The sequence below is a fragment of the Globicephala melas genome, chromosome 17 (assembly GCF_963455315.2).
Source record: "Globicephala melas chromosome 17, mGloMel1.2, whole genome shotgun sequence".
In the NCBI taxonomy this organism is placed as follows: domain Eukaryota; kingdom Metazoa; phylum Chordata; class Mammalia; order Artiodactyla; family Delphinidae; genus Globicephala; species Globicephala melas.
Genome location: NC_083330.1, coordinates 41,669,439 through 41,694,172, shown reverse-complemented (window position 1 = coordinate 41,694,172; position 24,734 = coordinate 41,669,439). Strand labels below are relative to the sequence as shown.

At 47.2% G+C, this 24,734-nt stretch overlaps 1 protein-coding gene across 2 annotated transcripts in view; it reads right to left on the bottom strand.

Annotated features, from left to right (window-relative positions):
- Nucleotides 1-24,734, bottom strand: part of MATN2 (matrilin 2) — a 156,022-nt gene that overhangs the window by 99,968 nt on the left and 31,320 nt on the right. For both annotated transcript variants that reach the window (XM_030862965.3, XM_030862966.3), the window contains exon 3: nt 3,220-3,789. In XM_030862965.3, coding sequence (XP_030718825.1) covers nt 3,220-3,789 — 570 coding nt within the window. The remainder of the gene's footprint in view (nt 1-3,219; nt 3,790-24,734) is intronic.

Below are 24,734 nucleotides of genomic sequence, written 5' to 3'. Positions count from 1 at the left end.
CTTTCAAGTCTGTGTAGCACATAGTAGTTAAGATGTAGGTTCTGAGCCAGAATGCCTGGGTTCACACCTCAACTCTGCCACTTAGTGCTATGTGACCTTGGACAAGTTACTGAACTTCTCTGGGTCTCTATTTCCTCTTCTGTAAAATGGGAATTATAGGAGCACCTACTTCACAGGTTTGTTGTGAGAATAAAATGAGTTAACATACGCTAATAGCGCAAAACAGCACATGCACATACTAATAACAATAAGTGTTAGTTATAATCATTATTATCTCTTTAAAGCTCTCCTGGACTCCCTAGGCAGACCCTGGCATTCTTTGATCAGAGGGCCCCCAGTGCCAGGTGACTTCCCAAGGCCTCTGAAGTGCATACTTCATATAGCCAACATCCCATTTCTCTATGATGAGAGCATCTTCCCACCAGCCTGAAACCCTCAGACCTGGCAGGTGGAGGGTAAGAGTTCTGAAGCGAGAGAGACTCCAACTCTGCCGCCTGAAGCCGCTTAGCCTTTCTAAGCCCCAGTTTCTACTTCTGTAAAATGGGATAATAATAGTACCTGCTTCACAGGGCTGTTGTAGTATTCAATGAAATAACATATTGGAAAGTACCTAGCCCAGGACAAAACTGGCTGTTAGCCTCAGAGTGTAGCTCAATAAATGTTTAAGGAACAAATGAGACTTCCAGAACGCCAGAGAACTGCCATCTGCAACATGGTAGACACTGTTGTCTGAGGATTGGAGGGCAGGTCAAAGCTGAGGCCGTCTGCCTACCCTGCTGGTGCTCCGTGTGTCTGACCGTAATCACATACAACATGGTGCACACTGAATGGGGCTCTACAGTTTATAACGCCTGTTCACGCATCTACTCTCCGCAGGTAAAATCCCCAGTTTACAGATGTGCTCAGCATCTGTACAGCTGGCAGGTGGGGTCATTGAAACCTCAGTCTGCCCCTCCCCATCGCAAAGGCTTCCCATCAAACTCCGAGGTGAATGTCAACCTCAGAGCCGGTGTGCCTAGCCTGGCTGGACTGCGGAGGCTGCCTGCAGAAAACCGTTTACCTTAAAAGAGGGATTTCTATCTCCCAATGCGGAGAGGAATGAAATAAGCAAGAGGTTTGGAAGTAGAACCCACCATCTCCTGGCTGCTTGGGAATTCACTTAACAAGTTTACAGTCCTGTAGAAGGGAGGGATGGCATCGTGCTGCCTCCCCAGATTTTCGTGAGGATAAAGTGCGAAAACACAAGAGAAAGTGCTTTGTAAATGTTAGTTATTGTGATCCTTACTGCAGAGGCCCCGGGGCCTCCTTCACCTTTCAAGACAGTTGACAAGTCTGCTCAGCAGAGCCCTGTGATGAGGAGAGACAGGAGCTGGTCTTCTGTGGAGGAGGAAGAGGGACTCAGTTCCCGGGCCCTAACAAAGGAATGAATGAATGGCACAATACTGATGTTTTCTTAGAGCTTCAAGATTACAAAAACGGGAGTAGCCAAACTTTTAATTTTGCTGCCAGGCCATAAAGCACAGAGAAGGTTCTTCTATGAACAAGTCCATATCCTCAGCCTCATTATATTACCTTTCCCTTTGGTGAGCCATTCAGAGAGCTTATAAAAGAACTCATCCATTAACATTTTTCCAAGACAACTGAATAAACACGTCAAAACTGTTACAGAACCAATTTCTTTTTTAAAATATTTCCAGGAAAGAGGGAATACAAATTCTGCAGAAGTCATTTGAAGTCATAAACCTTGAAAATGTTTGCAGTGCATTCTACTGGCTGAAGTTTTCCAGGTGACTCAGGCCACGGCACGCCACAGAGACCCAGCCCCTCTGCGGCGCCAGGGAAATAGCACTTCTGAATGTTTTCCAAGCGACATTGCAGAGCAAAAGTTTCTTTTTCCTTCATGGCGTTGATTTTTTAAGTAAAACTTTTGATTTTGGAGTCAAGAATTAATGGCGTCTCTGCTTTTTGAAGTTAGTTTTCAGCAGAGAATTTTTTTAAAAAGACGTCAAAAGCACACCGTACTTCCTTCCTGAGGCTTTGACAGGGTCGGGGGGAGGTTGGTGGCGGGGGTGGGGGGTGTGTTTCTAGGCTTTGTCACATTCTGAGAACTGGTCTAAAGGTTCCTGCTCCCGGTGAGTTGGAGATGAGTCTGGTCCTTAAGGTCATTCGCCATGCAGACTCCAGGGAAATACTGGTCATTTCAGAATAGATACTTGCTTTTGTTTTCCCATCAAAGAAGCATGGCAGTTGGAGGGGACAGGGACCAATGGGGGTGGGCAAAGCTGGACTGGACACTGTTTACCAGGTCAGGAGGCTTGTTTCCCATTTCCAGGGACCAGTGTGGAGCCTGGGTTGGCAGGCTGGCACCCTGTCCTTCTGGAGGAGAAAAGGACGAGAAGACAGTGGCAGGAGCAGGAAACTGGGGAGAGGGTGAGTTGACCTGCTGGGAAAGCTGAGGCAGGAGCTCGGCTTGGAGGTAAGTGTGGGAGGAGTGTGGCAAGAAAGTGTGAAAGAAGCCTTGTGGAGTGCAGGGTTAGAAAGCAAGATGGGGAAGAAGACCCTTAAAGCGGAAGAATGCAGCTCAAGGACTTGGGGAAGCATGTCCTTGCAGAAGGAGTCGGGAGGCACCTGCCATCCTATCAGGTGGGAAGGTACCAGGAGCACGTGTTGGTCTTCCCCGTACACTGGGCCTCTTTCTGGGTTGAGAAAACATCCACTGCTAGCACCACCATGGGTGGTGGGGCAAAAATGCTCAGTATTCCACACCATCCAAGGAGAAGTTATGTTATTATTTTTGCCCTCCCATTCCCATGCTTACTACACCTCATGAATTCCAACCTAGGCAATGCCAGGGCAAGCCAATATGCTGGAGAAAAACTTCCCCTACCTACTGTTACTCGTTCTGCAGTTTGAGTGTAAACGTCCCTTCCTCAGGGAAATCTCCCTGAGCCCCCTGGCCTAGGTCAGGTCCTGTCCTGAATTCTTCCTCTGTTACACTGTTACAACTGCAGTTACTTACGTATTTGTATAACTGCATCCTTAATATGTCTCCTTGGCCAGAGCGTGAGCCCAAGAGAACACTGTGTCTACCTTGGCCTTTGCTAAACACCCCTTGCCAGCCCGGTACCTGGGACCAGGTTAGCACAGAATGAACACTGGAAGATGAATGAACTCATCCTAACGATCCCCTGAGAAAAGCCACAGAGAAACAGGACTTACTGCACAACTTGTTCTGGAACACTGAGGTCAGTGACTCCATCTGGCTGAAGTTGGCCACCAGGAAGACGTGGTCCTCGTGGGGCTCGCTGCCGATGGCCTTCAGCGTGTTGAAGTCCACTTGGCCCACGCCGATGGCAAAGATCAGGATGCCTGTGTCCCGGGCCTTTGCGGCTACCTCAGCCACCGAGTCCTGGGGCCTCCCGTCGGTCACAATCATTATGACCCGCGGCACGTTCTCCCTCAGTGGCCGGGCACCTTCTGCTTCTGAGAATGCGATGTTCAGGGCGTACTGGATGGCCAGCCCCGTCATGGTGCCCGTGGACAGATGCCGCATCCTCTTGACGGCGTGCTCCACCTCGGACTTCCTCTTGAAGGTCTTGAGGGAGAACTCGTTCTTCACGGTGCTGCCATATTGGAGCAGGCCCACACGGGTGACGTCAGGGCCAATGTCCAAGAACTGCAAGATGTCCACGATGAACTCCTTGACCTTTGCATAGTCGTGGGTGTTGACGCTGCGGGAACTGTCAATGATGAAGACCACGTCTGCCCGCTTGTTCTCACAGGAGCTCTCTGGGGAAAGAGGGGAGGGCAAACGCATCAGAAGAGTGTTAAGCATAAACACACCACTATATATAAAATAGGTAACCAACAAGAGCCCACTGTATAGCACAGGGAACTCTCCTCAGTATTTTGTAATAACGTATAAGGGAAGAGAATCTGAAGAAGTTATATATACATATATATGTACAACTGAATCACTGTGCTGTATACCTGAAACGAACACGATATTGTAAATCAAATATATTTCAATTAAAAATAAAGAAAAGAAAAGGAAAGGAAAGAAAAGAAGGGTGTTAAGGACCCAGTGCAGGTTGGAAATCCTAGGGCCAGGGATCACCTTTCAAACCTCCCGTCTTCATCGTTTTTCTTCCCCCCTTGGGAAGGTTGTAAGGGTGTATATGTGCATGACTGGGTGATCATGGGTATTGGCAACAAAGATACTATTTCTTTTTACAAGATAAATGAACTTCAGTTTCTAGAAAGTCATCAATGCAGTTTTCAGGTTGGCAAACACCTGAGCAGGGTCAAAATTACTTTATCATTTACTGCACAGCACATAGGCTCGGCTGGATACTGCAGGGAGTATAGAAGACACTTAGCGGGGGCTTCCCTGGTGGTGCAGTGGTTAAGAATCCGCCTGCCAATGCAGGGGACACGGGTTCGAGCCCTGGGCTGGGAAGATCCCACATGCCGCAGAGCAACTAAACCCGTGCGCCACAACTACTGAGCCTGAGCTCTAGAGCCCACGAGCCACAACTACTGAGCCTGCAAGCCACAACTACTGAAGTCTGCGAGCCTAGAGCCCATGCTCCACAACAAGAGAAGCCACCGCAATGAGAAGCCCGTGCGCCCCAACGAAGAGTAGCCCCCACTCACTGCAACTAGAGAAAGCCCGCACGCAGCAACGAAGACCCAACACAGCCAAAAATAAAATAAATAAATAAATAATTTTTTTTTTTTTAAAAAAAGAAGACACTTAGGGGGGACGACCCAAATCAAGGAGCTTACAGTCTACCTGGGGAGACTTAATTACTGGAACAAGGAAAGAATAACTAGTATGAAACTATGTGGTGCTGACACTAGATGTTCAGAGAACAGGGATATCAGTGGGCTGGAGTCAAGGAGATGCGACACAAGCTGGCTTTACAGATGCATAGTGTTTGGACTGAGAAGGAACACATGGAGACGGACACATGAACAAAAGCCCAAGATGGCATGAATAGAGTGGATAAAAGAACGAGTGGTAAAGGCCCTGCTAGGAGTTATGGACAGGAATTAAGTTGGAGGGGTAGCATGAAGCCAGTTACAAAATGACTTTAAATTCAGACTGAAATTTGTACATGATGCCACAGGTGATGGGCATAATATGCTTAGCATTATGTAACGTCTCTTCTGTAGGGAAGTTACATAATAAAAAGTCAACTGAGTGGGGCAGAAGTTTGTGGAGAGGATATGGACAGAAGGGAACCCTCCTACACTGTGGGTGGGAATGTACATTGGTGCAGCCACTGTGGAAAACAATATGAAGGTTCCTCAAAAAACTAAAAATAGAGCTACCATATGACCGAGCAATTCTACTCCTGGGAATATATCTGATAAAAAGAGAAATACTAATTCAAAAAGATATATGCACCCCAATGTTCATTGCAGCTCTATTTACAATTGCCAAGATACGGAAGCAACCTAAGTGTCCATCAACAGATGAATGAATAAGGAAGATATGGCGTGTGTGTATGTGTGTGTGTGTGTGTGTGTGTACACACACACACACACACACACACACTGCAATACTACTCAGCCACAGAGAGAATGAAATTCTGCCATTTGCAACAACGTGCATGGACTTGGAGGGCATTACACTAAGTGAAATAAGTCAGACAGAGAAAGGCAAATACTGTATGATATCACTTATATGTGAAATCTAAAAAAATAAAACTAGTGAATAAAGCAAAAAAGAAACAGACTCACATATGTAGAGAACAAACTAGTGGTTACCAGTGGGGAGAGGGAAGGGGGAGGGGCGATATAGGGGGAGGGGATAAAGAGGTACAAACTACTATGTATACAATGAATAAGTTACAAGGATATATTGTACAGCACAGGGAATATAGCCAATATTTTATGACTATAAATGGAGTATAACCTTTAAAAACTGTGATATCACTATGTTGCACACCTGTGACTTATAAAATATTGTACATCAACTATACCTCAGTTTTTTAAAAAAAAAACAAAAAACCCCACAAAAAACAGTTGAGTCAGGCAGGGGTTTGCAGGGTGGATGATCCAGACCATTTCTGTACAAATCTGGTTGAGAGAGAAAGTTAATCTCAACCAGGGGTGGGTGGTCGGGGGAGGGAGGTGGGGGCAGTAGTGGAAATGGAGAAGGTACCTGGCCAAGAAACATGTCAACAAAGGGCACAGTTAAATTGGAAGAAGGTTAATGTCGAAGTCTCTCCCTCACCACCACAATCGCCATACTCATTCATCAAGCGCGCAAGCAAGAAGGCATTCTGGGAAGCGGGTGAGATTGGATGAGATGAGAGGCCTCTGGCCTCACAGGGTGGAGGCTGGGCGTTCCTGCTGGGATTTCTCAGATGTTCTGAGCTATGGCCTCCAGCCCCTCCCTCCCCCTCTCTTTCCCAGACCTCCCACTGCTAAATCCGGATTTGATAGGGATTAGAAAAGGGATCTCAAATGCTTGCCCTAAATCCCGATCACTGCAGCTGCAAGAAAGAGGGAGAAAACCAGAAATGAAGCAGTGAACCCAGTCATTGACATGAGAAGTGGGAAAGGCGGGTGAGGTCATCCCATCCACGCGGGCCTGCCAGGTCGCGACTCGCCCCTGAGCACCTGCACACACACCTCATCCGTTGCAGTCTCACAAGTCTAACAATTTTAGGGGAGGAAGCACGCCCGCATGCCAGCATCATGGCAGAAAGCCAACCTTCTGTGGCACCCACATATAACACTGGAGGCTGGGTGAACTTAAGGTGAGTTTCTCAAACCAGAGCTCCCAGAAACTGCCTTTGAGGGCACAGGGGTAAGATCAATATCAACCCTGACATTTGCAGGGTGTTTTAACGTCTTTACTCCAGAGAGCTTTCATCATCACTACGGTCTCATTTGATTTCTAGAATAAGCTCTTAAGAAAAGAGCTAGGAGTACCGTACCCATTGGACAGATGAGAACATGAAGGCACTGAGAGTTTGAAAATCTCTTACAATTTAGAAAAAGAAAACCTATATTGAGACAACACCAACACCCACCTCACTGGGTGGTTGTGAGGATCTGAGGAAATGCTGTGGGTAAAGAGCTTAGCCTTGGGCCCAGCATGTGGAAAGCCCCAATGTGTGGGAGCTGCATATGCAGGCTCTGCTCGGCCCACATCGGCCCCACAGTCCACACCTTCCTAGGCCCAGGCTGGGGAGGGGCAGGGCTGCTGCTGCTGTGTAGTTCGTGCTGCACACAGGCGCCTGCCCAGGGAAGCAAGGGGCCTGAAATCCAGGCTAGCCCTGAGCCCCAGGGGCTGCGTCCACCCTGAGAGGCACCTGGAGGGAGTGCCTTTCTCTAATTTTCACAGAGGTGTCTATAGTCCAGCACACGGTCCTGGGCCAGAGCACAGCATGACAGACCTGCGGGTCCCAGGAAAGAGGACAAGGGCCAGGACTGAGGCCACTCCAGGAGCCACACCTGCCCCCCATTTCAGCCAGAACTTCATGCAGGGAGAATGTGACCCAATCATCTCCACCTGCTCAGGAGGACCGGAACCAGCCCAGACCCTGCCATGGAGGAGGATATTAATGAAAGACTCCTTGGAAGGGAGAGAGGGATAGAGTCTGCAGACTGGCTCCCTAAGAACTCTCCTCCTCTGGAAATCTTTGGAAGCAGGGGGTCCTCTGGGACTGGGATTTTTACTGTGGGTCTCAGTCATGGTGTCAGCATCCCAGGAAGCATCGCAATCAATTTAGAGGGAAGCCTGGAAGTTCCACGGGGAATTATGTGCTCAACTGGATTAGTTCCCATCAAAACAAATGGGGAGTTTCCACAATGCCTGGCATTCACAAAAACACCACAAAGGTTCGAAATAGAGTTGGAGGGAACCTCCAGAGAGCAGTGATTGTGAGTTGAAAACGACGAGTCCTGGCAGCCCAAGTGACCGAGTTTCTTCAGGATATCTCCTCAGGTCCCTCGAGAGCTCAGAACCACAGCACTGCAGCTTGTCCCTGAAAGGGCCAGTTCAGTGGTTCTCAAGCTCGAGGTGCCTCCCAGTTCCCAGGAAGACTTGTTAAAAACTAAGGTCAGGGCTTCCCTGGTGGCGCAGTGGTTGAGAGTCCACCTGCCGATGCAGGGGATGTGGGTTCGTGCCCCGGTCCAGGAAGATCCCACATGCCGCGGAGCGGCTGGGCCCGTGAGCCACGGCCGCTGAGCCTGCGCGTCCGGAGCCTGTGCTCCGCAACGGGAGAGGCCACAACAGTGAGAGGCCCGCGTACCGCAAAAAAAAAAAAAAAAAAAAAAAAAAAAAAACTAAGGTCACTGGGCCTCACTTCCAGAATTTCTGATTCTGTAGGTCTAGGCTGGCACTTGAAAATGTGCATTTCTAGCAAGTTCCTGGGTGAAGTTGATGCCACTGGTCCAAGGACCACACTCTGAGAAACCACTAGTTTAGGAACTAGAGAGATTTCCGGAGAAACGAAGTTCTGGCAAGTCTTGACCTCATATCTCACTGTGAACTCCCCAACGTGGGAAACTAATCATCTCTATAGCCATGCGGTGGGAATACAGTCAGTCTTCAGTCAACATTTGTGGAGTTAAATGGAATTCTGGGTGGTGGAGCCAAGGTTTCAGGTGGAAGGGACTGAGTCAGAGCAGGCAATTCAAGGAGGTGGATTAAAACCACAAAGTCAAAAAGTGCTAGAGCAGGTCTCTGGGTCCTGCTAACAGAGTCACAGATTCTAGGACCCAAATCTTTGCCATTTTATGAGGGAGCATAGCCACTTTTGAACTTCTGGTCCATGGACTCACAGACTAATAAGATCTTAGTGCTGGAGGGTCTAAATAGAGTCCAAGTTACTCACTTTACAGAAGGGGAAACTGAGGCCCAGGGAGGTGACTCTATCTCCATGAGGCCTCATGGCTCATTAGGGTCAGACCTGGGACCATCCTGGTGCCTTTTCCCCATGTCATGGTGGGCATCCGGGAAAACTCTCAATACCGCTGGCATTACCATACGCGCTCTGTAAATACTTGGGGACATTCTGAAATATTTGCCTCACAGTTTCTCCACACGGGGACAGCTGAGAGATGTTTCCAGAAAATGGACTCTCCTCTGTGCGTGTTCCTTTCACATACTGGTTCTGATAAACAGCCTCCCTCCCTGTCTCAGCCTGTGAGAAGAACACACACGATCTTCCTCCTTGCCCCTCACAACAGACTTTCCACAGCAGTTGGAAGAGGGTTTCTGGGCACATCATAAAAACGTCATCCCTTGAACCAAAAGAGTAACGGTCTGAGCTTGTGAACAGGACTTCCAGTTCTGTCAGCTTGACTCTGCAGCCTACTCAATGGGCAAACAAGTGTCTCTTCCCCCTGCAGAGAAGGTGAACCTGAGCCCGAACAATTTTAAGCAACATTCCCACCCCAGCAGGATTACAACGTGCAGCCTTGGAACTATTTCCTTCCTCTCAGGATTGTAGATTTGTGGCTAATCGGTCTCCCTTGCTGCAGCTCGATTTAATTACGGCCGTGTAATTGTACAGTAAATATTTGGTACCATCTGCCTGGAGAGGTCAGGGCATGTTTGGAGAAGGAAGATATGTGAATCTCGATGACAAGGGTAAAATCATTTCATCCAGAGACTGAAAGGGGCTCTGAAATGCTCAGTGAAACAGCAGCAGAGTCCTATGACCTCAGGGCAAGCCCAGCCAATACCACTTTCTGTCCATGTGGTCTTAAACCTCTCCTTCACCTCTTTGACCCTCAGTCTCTTCTTCTGCGAAATGAGAATAACAATACCTCACAGGGCTATCGGGATACTCAAAAGAGAATATAATAATAATTTATAGGTACTGTTTATTGAGCACTTAATAAGTACCTGGCCTTGTTCAGAGTACTTTTACACGGGATGGCTTATTTATTCTTCACACCCAACTTAGCAAGTAGGTACTATTCCCATTTTACAGATGAGAACAATGCGTCTAGAAAGCTTAGATATCTAGCTCAGGGCCTCATACTTAGGAGGAGCCCGGCTCTGAACTCATCTTGTCTGGCTCCGTAGTCCATACTCTTAACCACCAAGCAATGCTCAGAAAGGATTCTGTCCTTTTAGACCTGCCTTTCCCAGATGCACCAGAACTGCACTGGCTCTCTGGGGTCAATTCTTTCCTTCCCTGGAATCAGGGCCTGAAAGCTATGGCTCAAAATTGCCTGTCTCCTGCCAACTGCATCTCCCCTGCTAAATGCCTATTTGTGTTTCTTTAAGATTTAATAAAATGATGAAAACAGATGCTTGCCTCTCTGAATAGCAGCGGCTCAGCACATGGGGCTGCTAGTGGTTCACATTCTCATGCACTTAACTTGCCTACTGTGAGAGCTGTAGGAGCAGGGCCCTGGGGGAGGCGGAAGAATGGGACAGGTATGACAGAAAGTCGATCACCGATCGTTGACGGAACAGGAGAGACATGATCTGGACAACAGGCAAATGCCCAGGGTGGGGTGGAGAATGGAAATGGATTTCAGAAAATGCGATGCTTCCTAACAATTCCCAGCAAAGTTCCCACAAGTAGATGGTTTGTGGGCACTTTAAAAAAAGAACTGTGGGGGCTTCCCTGGTGGCTCAGTGGTTGAGAGTCTGCCTGCTAGTGCAGGGGACACGGGTTTGAGCCCTGGTCTGGGAGGATCCCACATGCCGCAGAGCGGCTGGGCCCGTGTGCCACAACTGCTGAGCCTGAGCGTCTGGAGGCTGTGCTCCGCAACAAGGGAGGCCGCGATAGTGGGAGGCCCGCGCACCGCGATGAAGAGTGGCCCCCGCTTGCCACAACTGGAGAGGGCCCTAGCACAGAGGCGAAGACCCGGCGCAGCAGAAATAAATTAATTAATTAATAAACTCCTACCCCCAACATCTTCTAAAAAAAGTAATAGTCTCCTCAGCCGTAAACCAGGGACAATAGCGCCTACCTCATAAAGTCACTGCACTCAATAAAAAATATCAGCCTTCTACTGGCGTTTGAAAAAGCACACCCTCATTTAAAAAAAAAAAAAAAAAAGAACTGTAAAAAATATAATGATACAAGGGGAAAAAATGGAATATTTTCTAGGACAGTGCAAGAGTGGATGGACGAGGGGACTGAAGTATGATTTCCAGGTGACATTAAAGGCCAACTTGAGGGTGGTGAGCACGAAACTGAAGGGACACTGATAGCATGTGGTGGGTCTTGCTCTGGCTACGCCCAGCTGCACAGGAACAGGGGAAGAGCAGGCAGAAGTTGATATAACCAGGGTTGTCATTTAGCCAAGCGAGAGTGATGAATCAGGAGAGCGACAAAGGTAGGCAACAGAACGACTATAAAGATTTCCTCTGAAATTAAACTGGGGGAACAGGAAGTAGAAGACAGGAAGGGGTGAAGGGCAGAGAAAAAGCAGCAGGGCCAGTGGATTGAAAGTCCAGATGAGGTCACAGCATTGTTGAATCCTAGAAGGGGTGAGCTGGGGAAATAGGAGGTTTAAATTGAGATGATGAAGGGACTGCAGTTATTATAATCACAGGGTCAGGAGTATGGTAAGAGAGGTGAATGGCTGAGATACAGTGGAGGACACGAATACTCCAATAATGATCCCACAAAGGAGGGATGACCAGAGTAACGTTGCAGAAAGTGGCAAGGAGCCGAGAGCTAAAACTGGTTTTGCAACTAGGACTAACCAGAGGGGTTTCTTTAATTCCCTAAGAGTGACCAGAAACACTTTGGAACGTGATTCAAAGGTCATAAAGGGCCAGTGAAAAAACTAGCTCACCAAGAGTTTCAAAGGGAGAAAAGCAGTTTTATGATTACAGAAAGCGGGGGTGGCGGTAGGGAGAACTTGATGATTTTGAGCCAGCAGGAGACTGAGAAGGGAAAAAAAGCACGCACAATTCATGTTTTTACTCCTAGTTAGGATAGATCAGGAGAATCAGAGGAAATCTATAGTTTGGATCTCAGCAAGACAAATAATTGACTCCAGTGAGGAAGAAATGCAGATTCCACATATTTAGACCTGTTAGGTAGAGCAGTTAAATAAAGCCAATCTTTGAACAAATATTCAGTGAGAACCTATTGTGTGTCAGGCTCTGGGAATATGACGAAGGAAGACTCCCAGCTGTTAACAGCAGGCGTACAGACACATAATAACAGGATACAACAAAATAGGCAGACTAAAAAGATAAGTAGGATGCTCAGAGAGAAAGGGAGAGCATAGCTGACTACCTCTGGGTGTGGGTACCCAGGCTCCAGGGCAGGATGAGCAATGTCCCCTTTTTTTTCTTTACCTTGTCCCTGGCAGACATTACGAATCAATTCCCATCCTCTCCCACTCAGCCTGGACTCAGCCTCAGGATCCTTTCAACACTGCCCTGCAAGTACCTACAGACGATGAAATGGAATTATTTTGCCAATCTGGTTTTAGAGTCTGGGGCTCTACAACAAAGGTTGAAGTACTCAATTTTATCTACTTCTAAGAAACTGAATAAAGGTAAGTTAGCTAATCATACTTTTGAGACATTATCTGATAATTAGTGCTAACTTACTACAATTCAATGAGAAATAATAAGGGTGGCCATGTCGACGGCCTGCCCATGAACTTTTAGATAAAGTCACATTTATGATGGAAGGCTGCTGGTGGGCATGGGGTCAGAGCACAGGAAATAGAAATTCTCTAAGAAATAGTCTCCTCGGGCTTCCCTGGTGGCGCAGTGGGTTAAGAATCCGCCTGCCAATTCAGGGGACACGGGTTCGAGCCCTGGTCCGGGAAGATCCCACATGCCGCGGAGCAACTAAGCCCGTGTGCCACAGCTACTAAGTCTGCGCTCTAGAGCCTTCGAGCCACAGCTACTGAAGCCCGTGAGCCACAACTACTGAAGCCCACGCCCCTAGAGCCCGTGCTCTGCAACAAGAGAAGCCACCACAGTGAGAAGCCCACGCACCGCAACAAAGAGTAGCCCCTGCTCGCCGCAACTAGAGAAAGCCCGCGCGCAGCAACAAAGACCCAACACAGCCAAAAATAAAACAAATTAAAGAAATAAATTTATAAATAAAGGAAAGAAATAGTCTCCTCAAATTGTACAAGTGGTATGTATCCTCCACTATAAGAATATAAAATAGCACATCAGAATTCAAGGAAATTGCATCCCTTAAGCAATTGGTTTATGTGTTTTGAACTATATGGGCTTAACAAAGACAGACAGACAGACTGAGAGAAAAGACGTGATGGCGTAACACCCACCATCACGCTCAATGAGCTTGAGCCCACAGACACCTGAGATGTGGCCCCTGTGGCCACCTCATGTGTTCCATCCCCATGTGCCTCTAGACTATGACCAGCCCTGTGATCTACAGGTGATCTCGTGGATATTTCAGAGGCAATTTGGAGCACCTTTGATTTTTGCCTCCAGTGCGACTTAACCTGCAATTCCCCTGTATTTAGGGCTCTTGACTAGGGTGCCATGGTCCTTGGGCAGGGCTGAAAGGACCACATTTCAATTCTTCCCCCTCTAATTCCCTTCTTCGTCAGGTGCCAGCTACTGCATTGCCTCACGCCAGCCGTTTTACAACGCAGATGATGAGCTATGGCTTCCTCTGAATCAATCATGCTCCACTCACATCTTCCTAAAGAACCCCTGGGGAGTGGCCTGAAAAGCTGATCATATTATATTATGGATACACCCTGGACTTCTTAATGGGATCTAAGACATATCGTAGACACATTAGAAAATCAGTTCCCACTTGGTAACATTTTCCAAACAGTTTTCCAAATTCTGGAGGCATTTGCGGTTCTCACTACACCACTACACACTATGCTGGAAGGAATCGCTTAAAAAGCTGAATAGCAGAGTCAGGACCAGAAAGGATTTCTGAGGGCTGGAATAATGAGTCAAAATTAACAAGAGGAGGGAAGGGTGAGCTGGGACGAAGTGAGAGTGTGGCATGGACATATATACAGTACCAAATGTGAAATGGATAGCTAGTGGGAAGCAGCCACGTACTATACAGGGAGATCAGCTCGGTGCTTTGTGACCACCTAGAGGGGTAGGATAGAGAGGGTGGGAGGGAGACGCAAGAGGGAGGGGATATGGGGATGTATGTATACATTTGGCTGATTCACTTTGTTATAAAGCAGAAACTAAGATACCATTGTAGACCAATTATACTCCAATAAAGATGTTAAAAAAAAAAAAACAAGAGGAAATCTAAGTGGTATATATGTCAAGCCCTGAACATAAGGTTCAAAAAATCAACTGTATAAACCACAGAAAGGAGACATCTGGACTGACAGCTAGTCACGAGATAAAATCTCCAGCCAGGACAGCAAATCCCAAGCCTTGCGCGCCGGCCCCGCGACCCCCAACTCCAGCACCTGTGAGACACCAACCCCCCCCAGCCCCGCCCCCCGCTAATCAATCCCAGCCTCAGAATCAAAGCTCAGCCACAGGGGTCCTCTGGGCACAGCGTCCCCCGTCCCCTTCCCACCCCCTAGTGCCTGGAGGGGGCTTGAGAAACAAAACCGATTTGCCAGCCAGACATTCTCTCCACTCGCTCCCATTAGAGCGCTCCAGGCCTTAATGCCCCATCATCTCACCGTTGGTTTTCCTGGCCTGGGAGAGTACAGAGACTCTCTCCACAAATGCACCTTACTCTTCCCCTCTTTATAGCAGAACTTTCCGACAATGAAATATTTTGGTGAGTTTCGTCAGAGTCACAGTAGCTCAACCCGGCAGCTGTGAGTTCTCAGGATCAATGAGCCCAGGATGCTGTCTCAACAAAGCAATTTCTTCAAAAGCCACCATCCTAAGGGTCACTGACAGCAAGGTCATGGGAGAAGGAACTAATGAACTCTTTAGCCTCCTGGACCCACCCACCACTCCCTGCCCTATATCTACACCTCAGTGATATCTAGGTTTGTAGGTCCCTACGCGTCATCCTCTCTCGGTTGCCTCCTCAGCGTAAGCCTTGGCCCTGTGGTCACCTAGGTCTGAGCATTCTCCTACCAGCATCTCATGTATGGAGCTACCGGCCACATGTAGTGTCTTCTATGAATCCCTAGTACCCAGCAGAGTGCAATGCACGTAGATGCTCAGTAGGGTCTTGGCTTCTTTCCTTCGGGATGCATATGTGATGGGTGGGGTAGGAGGGCAAAGAAAGGAGAAGTTGCACGTACCCCTCCACGAGCCAGAGTGGGCTGGGGGAGCTAGTCAGTGGAGGTACAATAAAAACAGCCCACAGTGGGGATCATCAGTGTCCTGATGACATCAGAAACACCTGGGGGTACTTATTTAAAATGATGAATCCTGGGCAGCAGCCTAGACCCAGTGAATTAGAATCTTTGAGGCTAGAGCCCACGAACCTGCACTTAGACAGTTGTTCCGGATGATTCATAGGTGTGACAGACCTGAAGACTCCATCCCCAGGGGCATGGGAGCCTGGGAGACCATCAAAGAGGCCACACAGCAAGAGTCCAGAAGAGACCCCTTCCTGTGTCTCCGCACCCTCCTCCGCAAGACCGGGAGAGACCTTGTAAATATGGAAACCTCACGTCCTGGATTCTCTCATGGGTTCTGATCCACGTCTGGTCCATTGTCAGATCATGTGTAGGTCAGCTGTGTCCTGGCTTTTGATTAGGTTCAGAAAATGAACAAGGTAGGCACCATTATTACTTGCAACTTACAGACGAGGGCCCTGAGGCTTAGAGAGGCTAAATGACAAGTCCACTGGCATGGGGAGAATGAGTGGTACGAGACAGGGATTTCACATCCAAGCCAGTCTGATTGTAGTACCTGCATTTTTAGCCTCCGTTTCCCAGCAGGCGACCTAGCATGAAGTGTCTCCTCTGAACAGAGAAACGTCCCAGAGGAGAGGCTTATGAACTTACTCTCCCAGTCACCAGTTAACACATTAAACCCCAGTTAATATCTGGGAGGGCCAACGGCAGAGACTTGAATGAGACTCAGGACTTAGAGCTCAACTCAAGACACACTCCCCCAAGTGCAAAGTCCTCTTCACCCTCTGTCCTGGGCCAGTGCCTTTGGCCCCAGAGCTTCACCTTCATTTTATTAAGTTCTTTCTGATACCTACGAGCACACCCGCTGCACCTACTCGAGTCCACAAGTGCCTCTTGCACCCCCAGGCAGTGATGACAGTAGCACAACTAGTAACAATGTGCAGTGACGTCATCCCACAAATTCCGTATTTGCTGGCCTGCAAGCCCCCCCAAACCATAAGGCAAACCTCTGAGGTCACGAGTGGGCCTCGTTCATCCTCATTTCATGGATGCCTGACTCAGGGCTGCACAGAGAAGGCAGAGAACTGAAGGCACAATGGGCAAAACACAGGCACATCTCAGAGGAACTGCAGGTTCGGTCCCAGACTACCGCAATAGAGCAAATATCGCCATACCGCGTGTCACACGAGCTTTCTGGTTTCCCAGCACATATAAAAGTTATGTTTACACTATACTGTAGCCTATTAAGCGTGCGATAGCATTATGTCTAAAAAATTGTACCTTGATTTACCTTAATTTAAAAATACTTTATCGCTAAAAAATGCCAGCCATCATCTGAGCCTTCAGCAAGTTGTAATCTTTTCGCAATAGAATATCAAAGATCAACGATCACAGATCACCGTAACAGATAGAATAACAATGAAAAAGCCTGAAATACTGCAAGAATTACCAAAACGTGACACAGAGACACAAAGTGAGCAAATGCGTTGGAAAAATGGCGCCAATGGTCTTGTCTGACGCAGGGCTGCCACAGACCCTCAATTTGTGAAAAACACAGTATCTGCGAAGCACAACAAAAGCAAAACCCAATAAAACAAGGTCTGTCTGTACAGTGCTGGTGCTGTGGGGCTGTTGCCACCCAGAGGATGCCGGGCCTGGCCTTAGGCGGCTTACAGCCCAGGCAGGCAGTGACACGAGCGTGCAGATGGCGGCAGAACGAGGCAGGGAAAATGAATTACTATTCAGGAAGCATAACATATGCTTATAGCCAGAACAGCTGAACCCTCAGTCACAAAGGTCAGTAGAGACTGTGCTGATGAACAGGGAGGCATGAATCCAGCAGAGGTACAGAGCAAACACATCTCTACCTCTTGGCCGATTACTGAGGACAAAAGCAACGATGTACATCCAGATGGAGGTGATTTCTGTGATCTCCTCCCCCCACACACCTGCTCTGAATGCCAGTTGATACCATTTATGTGCTCCCCTCATGAACGCCCGAGATATGGTCTGAATGTCAACTTTCATTCTATTAACTCCTTTCCAACACCTACAAGCAGAACCAAAGTTCACAGGCAAGCACTGAAACTTACTGTCAGATTTGACCTGTGTACACGTTAACCAAAACCAAGCGGAACCCCTGCAGGGCAGAAAGAGATGGCTGTGGTGGGAGAGAGACTTGCAGGATGGATTCTGTCTGCTCATGGAGACCCACACTGGGAAGTTTTTATGCAAAATATACTTGCCAATGTCACAATGAGTTTGTTTGGGCTTTTGTTTTTATTTAAAAGAAAGTTCTGGTGAATGAGCCTGCATCTTTGGTTAGCAATCGTGCTCCATAAACCAGAGACAAGGGCCAGTGGCGCCCTGAGGGATCCTGGGTTGACACCAGCTCAAATTTCCTTTGTCCCTGCTGACCCTCACAAATTCCTTTAGGAACGCAGCTCTCTAAGGCCCTCAGGGAGTACGCACCAACCAGCCAGCAAACTGGAAAAGAAAAGGAGAAGAAAGAAAAAACATGCCACATCACACCAGTCTCCTCTCATAACTCTTACATGAGCTAAAAGAAAAGAGACGTCGTATGAAGTTCGACAGCTGTGGTTTCCAGAACCCTGGACAATTTTCTTTGCGAGGGAGCCAAAGAGAAAGCTGCCGCAGTTTAGCCCTGGAGAAAAAAGTTTCCAATGAATTGGATTTCCTTGCAAGGTAAAGCAGTTTGCTAAAGCTTCGCTTACAAAAAAATGCCCCTCACATCTACTCTCAGTGTGTCTACAAACAGGCTTTCTCTTAATTGAGAAAAGAAGGATAAAGAAGCCCTGAAATGGTCGATGGTTTTAAAATTCACTGAGCTGACTGAATAGATACAGAATCAGTTTGGTATTCTCTATCAAAACCCTTCTCATCAGCTTTCTTCCTTCCTCCAATTGAGAAATGACTCATATCTTAAAAATTGTAATCTACACACACACACACACACACACACACACACACACACACACCCCATCCCCCAATACAAGACAGTACAGAAAGTACTGGGAAACAGGTGATCTCTCCTTTCTGCAAAGTGAAAAAGAGTGTAGGTGGCTTTTAAAAAGCAAACTGGCATTTCACCCACACGAGCATTTTAACTTAATACATTGAACAATTGCCTCCTCTGCTTTCTGAGTGTCCAGATGGAAGTCAGGCGCAGAGCAGAGACCTGTGAATACCAATAGGGTCGGGCTGGGGAGGGGTGAGGGCCACGAGGAAGAGGCCTTGCTAGATGCAGTCTTGTAGCTCTTCCCTGGAAGGGGAGGGGTGCAGGCACACACAGAGGCAGGGGCGGAAGCTTCCACAGACCTGTACCAGCCAAGGAAAAGTGTCTCTCATCATTTCGGTTTGGTTGAGTTACGCAAACACTGTGGAACCCTCCTCTCTATGCCAGGTGCTGGGGATACAGCACAAGAACCAATCTCAGCCTGGGAGACGCTGACAACCTTGTAGAGAAGACAGCTTCATAAGATTCATAAAAATCATGTGCAACTAGAGCCTGGAGGAGAGCACGATCCTGGGATGATGGGTGGGAAGATTCCTAAAGAAGCTGAAGGGTACCACATTCTATTGTCTTCAAATATTATTCCATTATTAAAGGATGAGCAGGTATTGGCCAGGCAGAGTTGGGTTGGGCATTTTAGGCAAAGGGTCGGCATGAACAAAGGCCTAGAGGCCAGAACAGAGGAGGGCGCCATGTGCATGGGTAATGCAGATAGGGTGCTGTGGCTGGATCTTAAAGGACAGGATGGGAATGACAGGGAGGGCTGCACGTACCTCCTACTGAGAAGCTTGGACTCCATTAAGGAGCCCATGGGGAGCCACTGAAGTGTTATAAATGTGCCCGTCCTCTTTTAGGGCACATTCTAAGCGCTCCTGCTTCAGCCCAGACTTCACTCTTCTCCATCCCTGGCCCAACCCAAAGCCCCTCCCACTGGAGCTCCCAGCGTGGTCTCAGGTATAAATGAATGTCCCCTATGTATATACTACAGAGAACGTACCAGGGGGAAGTTATTATTTCCTTTTTTTTTTTTACATCTTTATTGGAGTATAATTGCTTTACAATGGTGTGTTAGTTTCTGCTTTATAACAAAGTGAATCAGTTATACATATACATATGTTCCCATATCTCTTCCCTCTTGCGTCTCCCTCCCTCCCACCCTCCCAATCCCACCCCTCTAGGTGGTCACAAAGCACCGACCAGGGAGAATTTAAAGACAACTCCTTTGTCTTTAGGAGTTGAGTTTCTGCCCCTTTGTTATCTAACCCTGGAGTGAGTCTACCTGAAGGACTTTCAGCTGGTAGGACAGAAAGCTTAGGTCAGCAGTTGGCCCCTTCCAACTCATCCCTCTTGGGTGTCTAACTCCTCTACTGCTATTTCTCTCCCTAGTTAATCGAACATTCAGAGGAAATAACTATTGATTGAATGTCAGTTGGCACTCAGCATGAACTCCCACCTCTTTTTATGAGCCTTCCAGTACTGCAGACGTTAAAAAGACAAGAAGCACATTTCAATGACTCCCTTGCAGCTAGGGTCCTGGGTGAGAATTAGGTAACACCAAGTACATACACTCACAAAGGAGGAAGTGGGGTGAAGCCTGTTTCTGCTGGCAAGTAAGGTGGTAGAAACACAGACTCGGTGTTCTAGTGTCTGCTCACCAGCTTCACAGATGTAGTTATGGCAGCGACGGCATCCTGATCCCAGCAATGGGTTCTTAGGTGATGGCCCTGAACTTCCACTCCTTCACCCTTTCCATTAATTATGTAAGCACCTAATTCCCTGTATGAAATCCCTTTCTGCCTAAAATACCTAGAGAGGTGGACTTCCCTGGTGGTGCAGTGGTTAAGAATCCACCTGCCTATGCAGGGGACACGGGTTTGAACCCTGGTCCAGGAAGATCCCACATGCCGCAGAGCAACTAAGCCCGTGTGCCACAACTACTGAGCCTGCACCCTAGAGCCCGTGAGCCACAACTACTGAAGCCCGTGAACCTAGAGCCCATGCTCTGCAACAAGAGAAGCCACCACAATGAGAAGCCCGTGCACCACAACAAAGAGCAACCCCCGTTCGCTGCAACTAGAGAAAGCCTGCACGCAGCAAAGACCCAACGCAGCCAAAAAATAAATTAATTAATTTTCAAAAAAAAGTAATGTGCATGTTTAAAAAAAAAAAATCTAGAGAGGGACTTCCCTGGTGATGCAGTGGTTAAGAATCCACCTGCTAATGCGGGGGACATGGGTTTGATCATAGTCTGGGAAGATCCCACATTCCACAGAGCAACTAAGCCCGTGCGCCGCAACTACTAAGCCTGCACTCTACAGCCTGTGAGTCACAACTACTGAGCCCTCGTGCTGCAACTACTGAAGCTCCTGCACCTAGAGCCTGTGCTCTGTAACAAGAGAAGCCACCGCAATGAGAAGCCCGCACACCGCAACGAAGAGTAGCCCCCACTCAACACAACTAGAAAAAGCCCACGCGCAGACAAAAATAAATAAATAAATAAATTTATAAAAAGATAAAATCAAGTACCTAGAGAGCTTTGTTTTCTGCACTGGCCCTGGTGGTCCCCTCAACTCCTCAATACATCTGCCTTCTTGATGCCTCCCTCATCTACAGTAAGGTCTCGATGAAAACTCCAAATACATTGGAACAAAAAACTACAAGGCGTACTCAGTCCTCTTCACAAAGCTCACCTGAAGACCTAGTCCCTCCAAGCTTTGTGAAAGCGGGGCCAACTTTCCTCCCCTCCCCTGAAGCCTCTGTTTGCCTATCCCCTCATCTTCTCTACAGTGACTGCTTCAGGAACCTAGATTGTTCTCATCACCATGTCCTTTGGAAACTTGTCCTCTCTCTCCCCACTCTGATACAATGCTTCATTTCCTCCATCCTTACTTAAATTGGCGTAGGTTTCCACCCCCTAAGTACACTGAGACAGTATATTACACAAAAGGAAATCTACCCAGCCAGCGATTCGTTTCCTCATCACTCTCGGTGCTCGAGCGAACACTGGGCTCCAGCTGCTGCCGCTGACTCAATTAAGCTTAATGCCCAATGCCAGGGTTGCTACGGAAACCAGAAATAACATTGCAGGAATCCCTCACAGCCTGGGTGACTTTGGTTTCTAGGCTGTTCTACAAATAGTCTTTCTTGTAGCTGATCATTAAGATGAAGAGCAGTTAATAAGACAGCAAGTTTCATGATGATGAAATGATCAGACCTGATCGTCACAAAGCACTTAGGATATGCAAATTTTAACGCTGAAAAGGAACTTTAAAGGCTGGATTCAATTTCTGTATTCTGCAAATGGAGAAGGTCATGCAGGGTAAAGGTGGGGCAGCCTCCTGACTCTCGGGCCGCCCATGTTCCCTGACACCACACACATTCCCCATCCTGGGCAAGTTACTTACTCTCTCTAACCTTCAGTTTCCTCTTTTACAAGAGGGAGACAGTGACTGTACCTGCCTCAGAGGGGTGCTATGAAGATTAAGTAAGTGAATATGAGTAAAGTACTTAGAATGGTGCCTGGCACAAAGTAAGAGTCAAATAATTATTTTTGTTATTATTATTATTTCCACCTGGTATTGTGTTGAGGGCTGTATGGAAGCAACATGGCCATAGCGAAGAAAGCACTGCTATGGACTGGGAGTCCAGAGACCCATGTTCTGGTCCCCATTCTTCCACCCACAAGGTGACAGTGACCACATAACCTTCTTTTTTTGGAGGGGGGAGGGTGGCTATGTTACTTTGATCTCTAGGGTTGGACTAAATAATTTCTCAGTTCCTTTCCAGCTCTCGTATGCTATGGTTTTAAGTAAAATGAATTAAATAGGGATGTTCCCTGACCTTTACAAGTGGTTATATCCATATCTATAATGATAGCTAATATTGATTGAGCAACGATTATGTATCAATATAATGCTACATGCACTAACTCCTTACCGTTCACAACAACCTATTATCCCCATTTAACAGGTGGGAAAACTGAGTCTCAGAGAGTTTACAGTAATTTGCCCAAGGTCACACAGTTAGTAAGTAGTAGAATCAAGATTCAAATGCAGGAATCTAGAATTCATACTCTTGATGATTAATCTACAGGAAACAACAAATGTACACATGCAGCTACAGAAGGGTACAACCTGCATGACTTTATATCACATTAATGTTCCCTCACTGTAACTGTAGGTACTCTGCAGGCTTTACATAAATTCCCAGCAGCTGGTACTATTCAAGAAGGTTTTGGGAAACTTGCCACAAATAAAATAATTCTTAGTTCTTCATTACACTCCAGGGATGATCACCTCCACCAACATCCCTCACTGGGATGATGTTGTTAGCCTCCTAAACGGCCTTTGCCTCGTTCCTCTACAGACTGTTCTCAATCCAGCAGCCATAGCAGTCCTTTAAACACAAGTGAGAGCACGTCACTCCTTTGCTTAAAACCCTCCGACGGTTCCCATCTCTCTCAGAGAAAAGCCAAAGTCCTAACAACGACTCACCAAGGTCCCCATGTTACTTCCCTGAGCCACACTGCACTGGCATCGCTGCTCTAAACACTTCAGGCGAGCCTGGAACATTCTTCCCCTGGATTCAGCGACTGTCCCCTCACCACCTTCAAGAAAATGGCTTAACATAGTAGACGGGATGACACTAGTGTTGCCTACTTAAACTTCATTTCTCTACGAATCCCCTTCCTGCTTCCTTGCTAAGATCCCAAGCAGCGAGAAAGTGACCATGATCTCTGCGAGGACAGGTCCCATCCCCACCAGGAACAACTCCTTCCTGGAAGAAGACAGTCTTGGTTATCCCAGTCTCCAGACGAGGTAGCTGGAGTAGGCATGCAATCCAGTTTTGGCCTATGGGGAGTAAGGGAAAGTCTACTGAAGATTTTGGTCTCTGCTAAACGGAGTGAGTGAAGGGACAAAAAAGTCCTCTTTCCTCCACTCTTATTCTCTTCCTGCCTTGACCATAACCATGGAAGGATGTGATGTCTGGAGCTGCAGCAGCCATTCTGTGATCATTAAGGCAGAAGTCTAAGAAAGGAAAGCCAATCTCCTGGGCTGAGGCCGCTTCAGCTGGAAATAACCCTGGCCTCAAAGATAGAGCTGAGCCACTGCCACGAACTGGGAATCACTGATCTCCAGACTTCTTGTAAGATATTCAAATATCTTTTAAGAAAAACACTGTTAGCTTATTCCAATTGCACCCTACTTAATACCCAGAGATTTCACTACTGACGCCAAGCCTGCTATAGAGTAGCTGCTCAACAAAAATGCGTTTGTTCTACGTATGAAGGAATGGATCTGATGGTACAACTTCTGACACTTTAAAAATAAAATGTATTAAACTGTTTTGCTAATTACACGTATTTTCTGAAATGCTCACGTAATCGATGTTTTAGACGTCCTTCTCTAAGATCAATATCTGATTTAAGGGTGAAAGAGAAAAAAACTGCTACTATATATTTAAATCAGTAGGTGCTCAAAGAGATCAATAAAAATTAACAATACTAATAATATTAATAAATGTCATCTCTCATTCATTTATTCAGTACACAATTATTGTGAGGCTGCTACACCAGATGCTTTATACCCAGAGACGAAAAGACCTAGTTCCTAGTTTTAAAGATCTCACAGTAGAGTGGGAGCACAGAAGAGTTAACACCGCTTTGCAATGTACAAATTGTGTTTTAAAAATAAACTTTAAAATCGACAATAACAGCAACAAGCATTTATTGAAAGCTAAGTCCATGCCAAGCTCTGGGCCAAGCCCTTTATCTGCATGATCTCATCCCATCTTCATTCCCGCTCTGAGGGAGGGGCCGTTATCACCCCCATTTCACAAATGAGACAACTGGGGTTAGGGTCGTTCTGCTACTTACTCATGGTCACACAGTGGAAAGCCAGAGCTCACACCTGTTCAAAGTTAGCTATGGTTATTTGTAAAACCAACCTGACAAGTGTGGTGGCAGGTGTGGAAAGGTTCAGGAGCCACGGTTGATCGGAAGGTCAGTAAGAAAATGGGGCCATGAGACTGTCAGGGCAAAGGAAGCCATCTTAGGCTGCCTCTGCAGAACCAGAGGCTCCTGATCGAGAAACGACAGTTCAGGACACCATTCTGTATTTAAAGGAAACATAGGCAGGGTTATTTCTCCCTCCTGAACTTCAACATGTAAACCAAACTATCAGTTTAGCTTCTCCAAGGGATGTCGCTTTGGGTGCCCCCCAGACACTCCAACTGAACATGGTGTTTGAACTCACACAAGGCACTCCATGTTTGTTGAACAAATAAAAATATAGCTACTGTGGTTGTGTGTGGCAGTTTTACACTGCAGCGGTTTGCAGACACGGATTATGTCCGTCTCGTCTGTGTTTGGGGCTGGCCTTAGCTTCAGTGGCTGGTTGGATGGCTTTGTTCCAGCCCTGACTCAGTCTGACCACTGGCTGAGGCAAACGTCTGC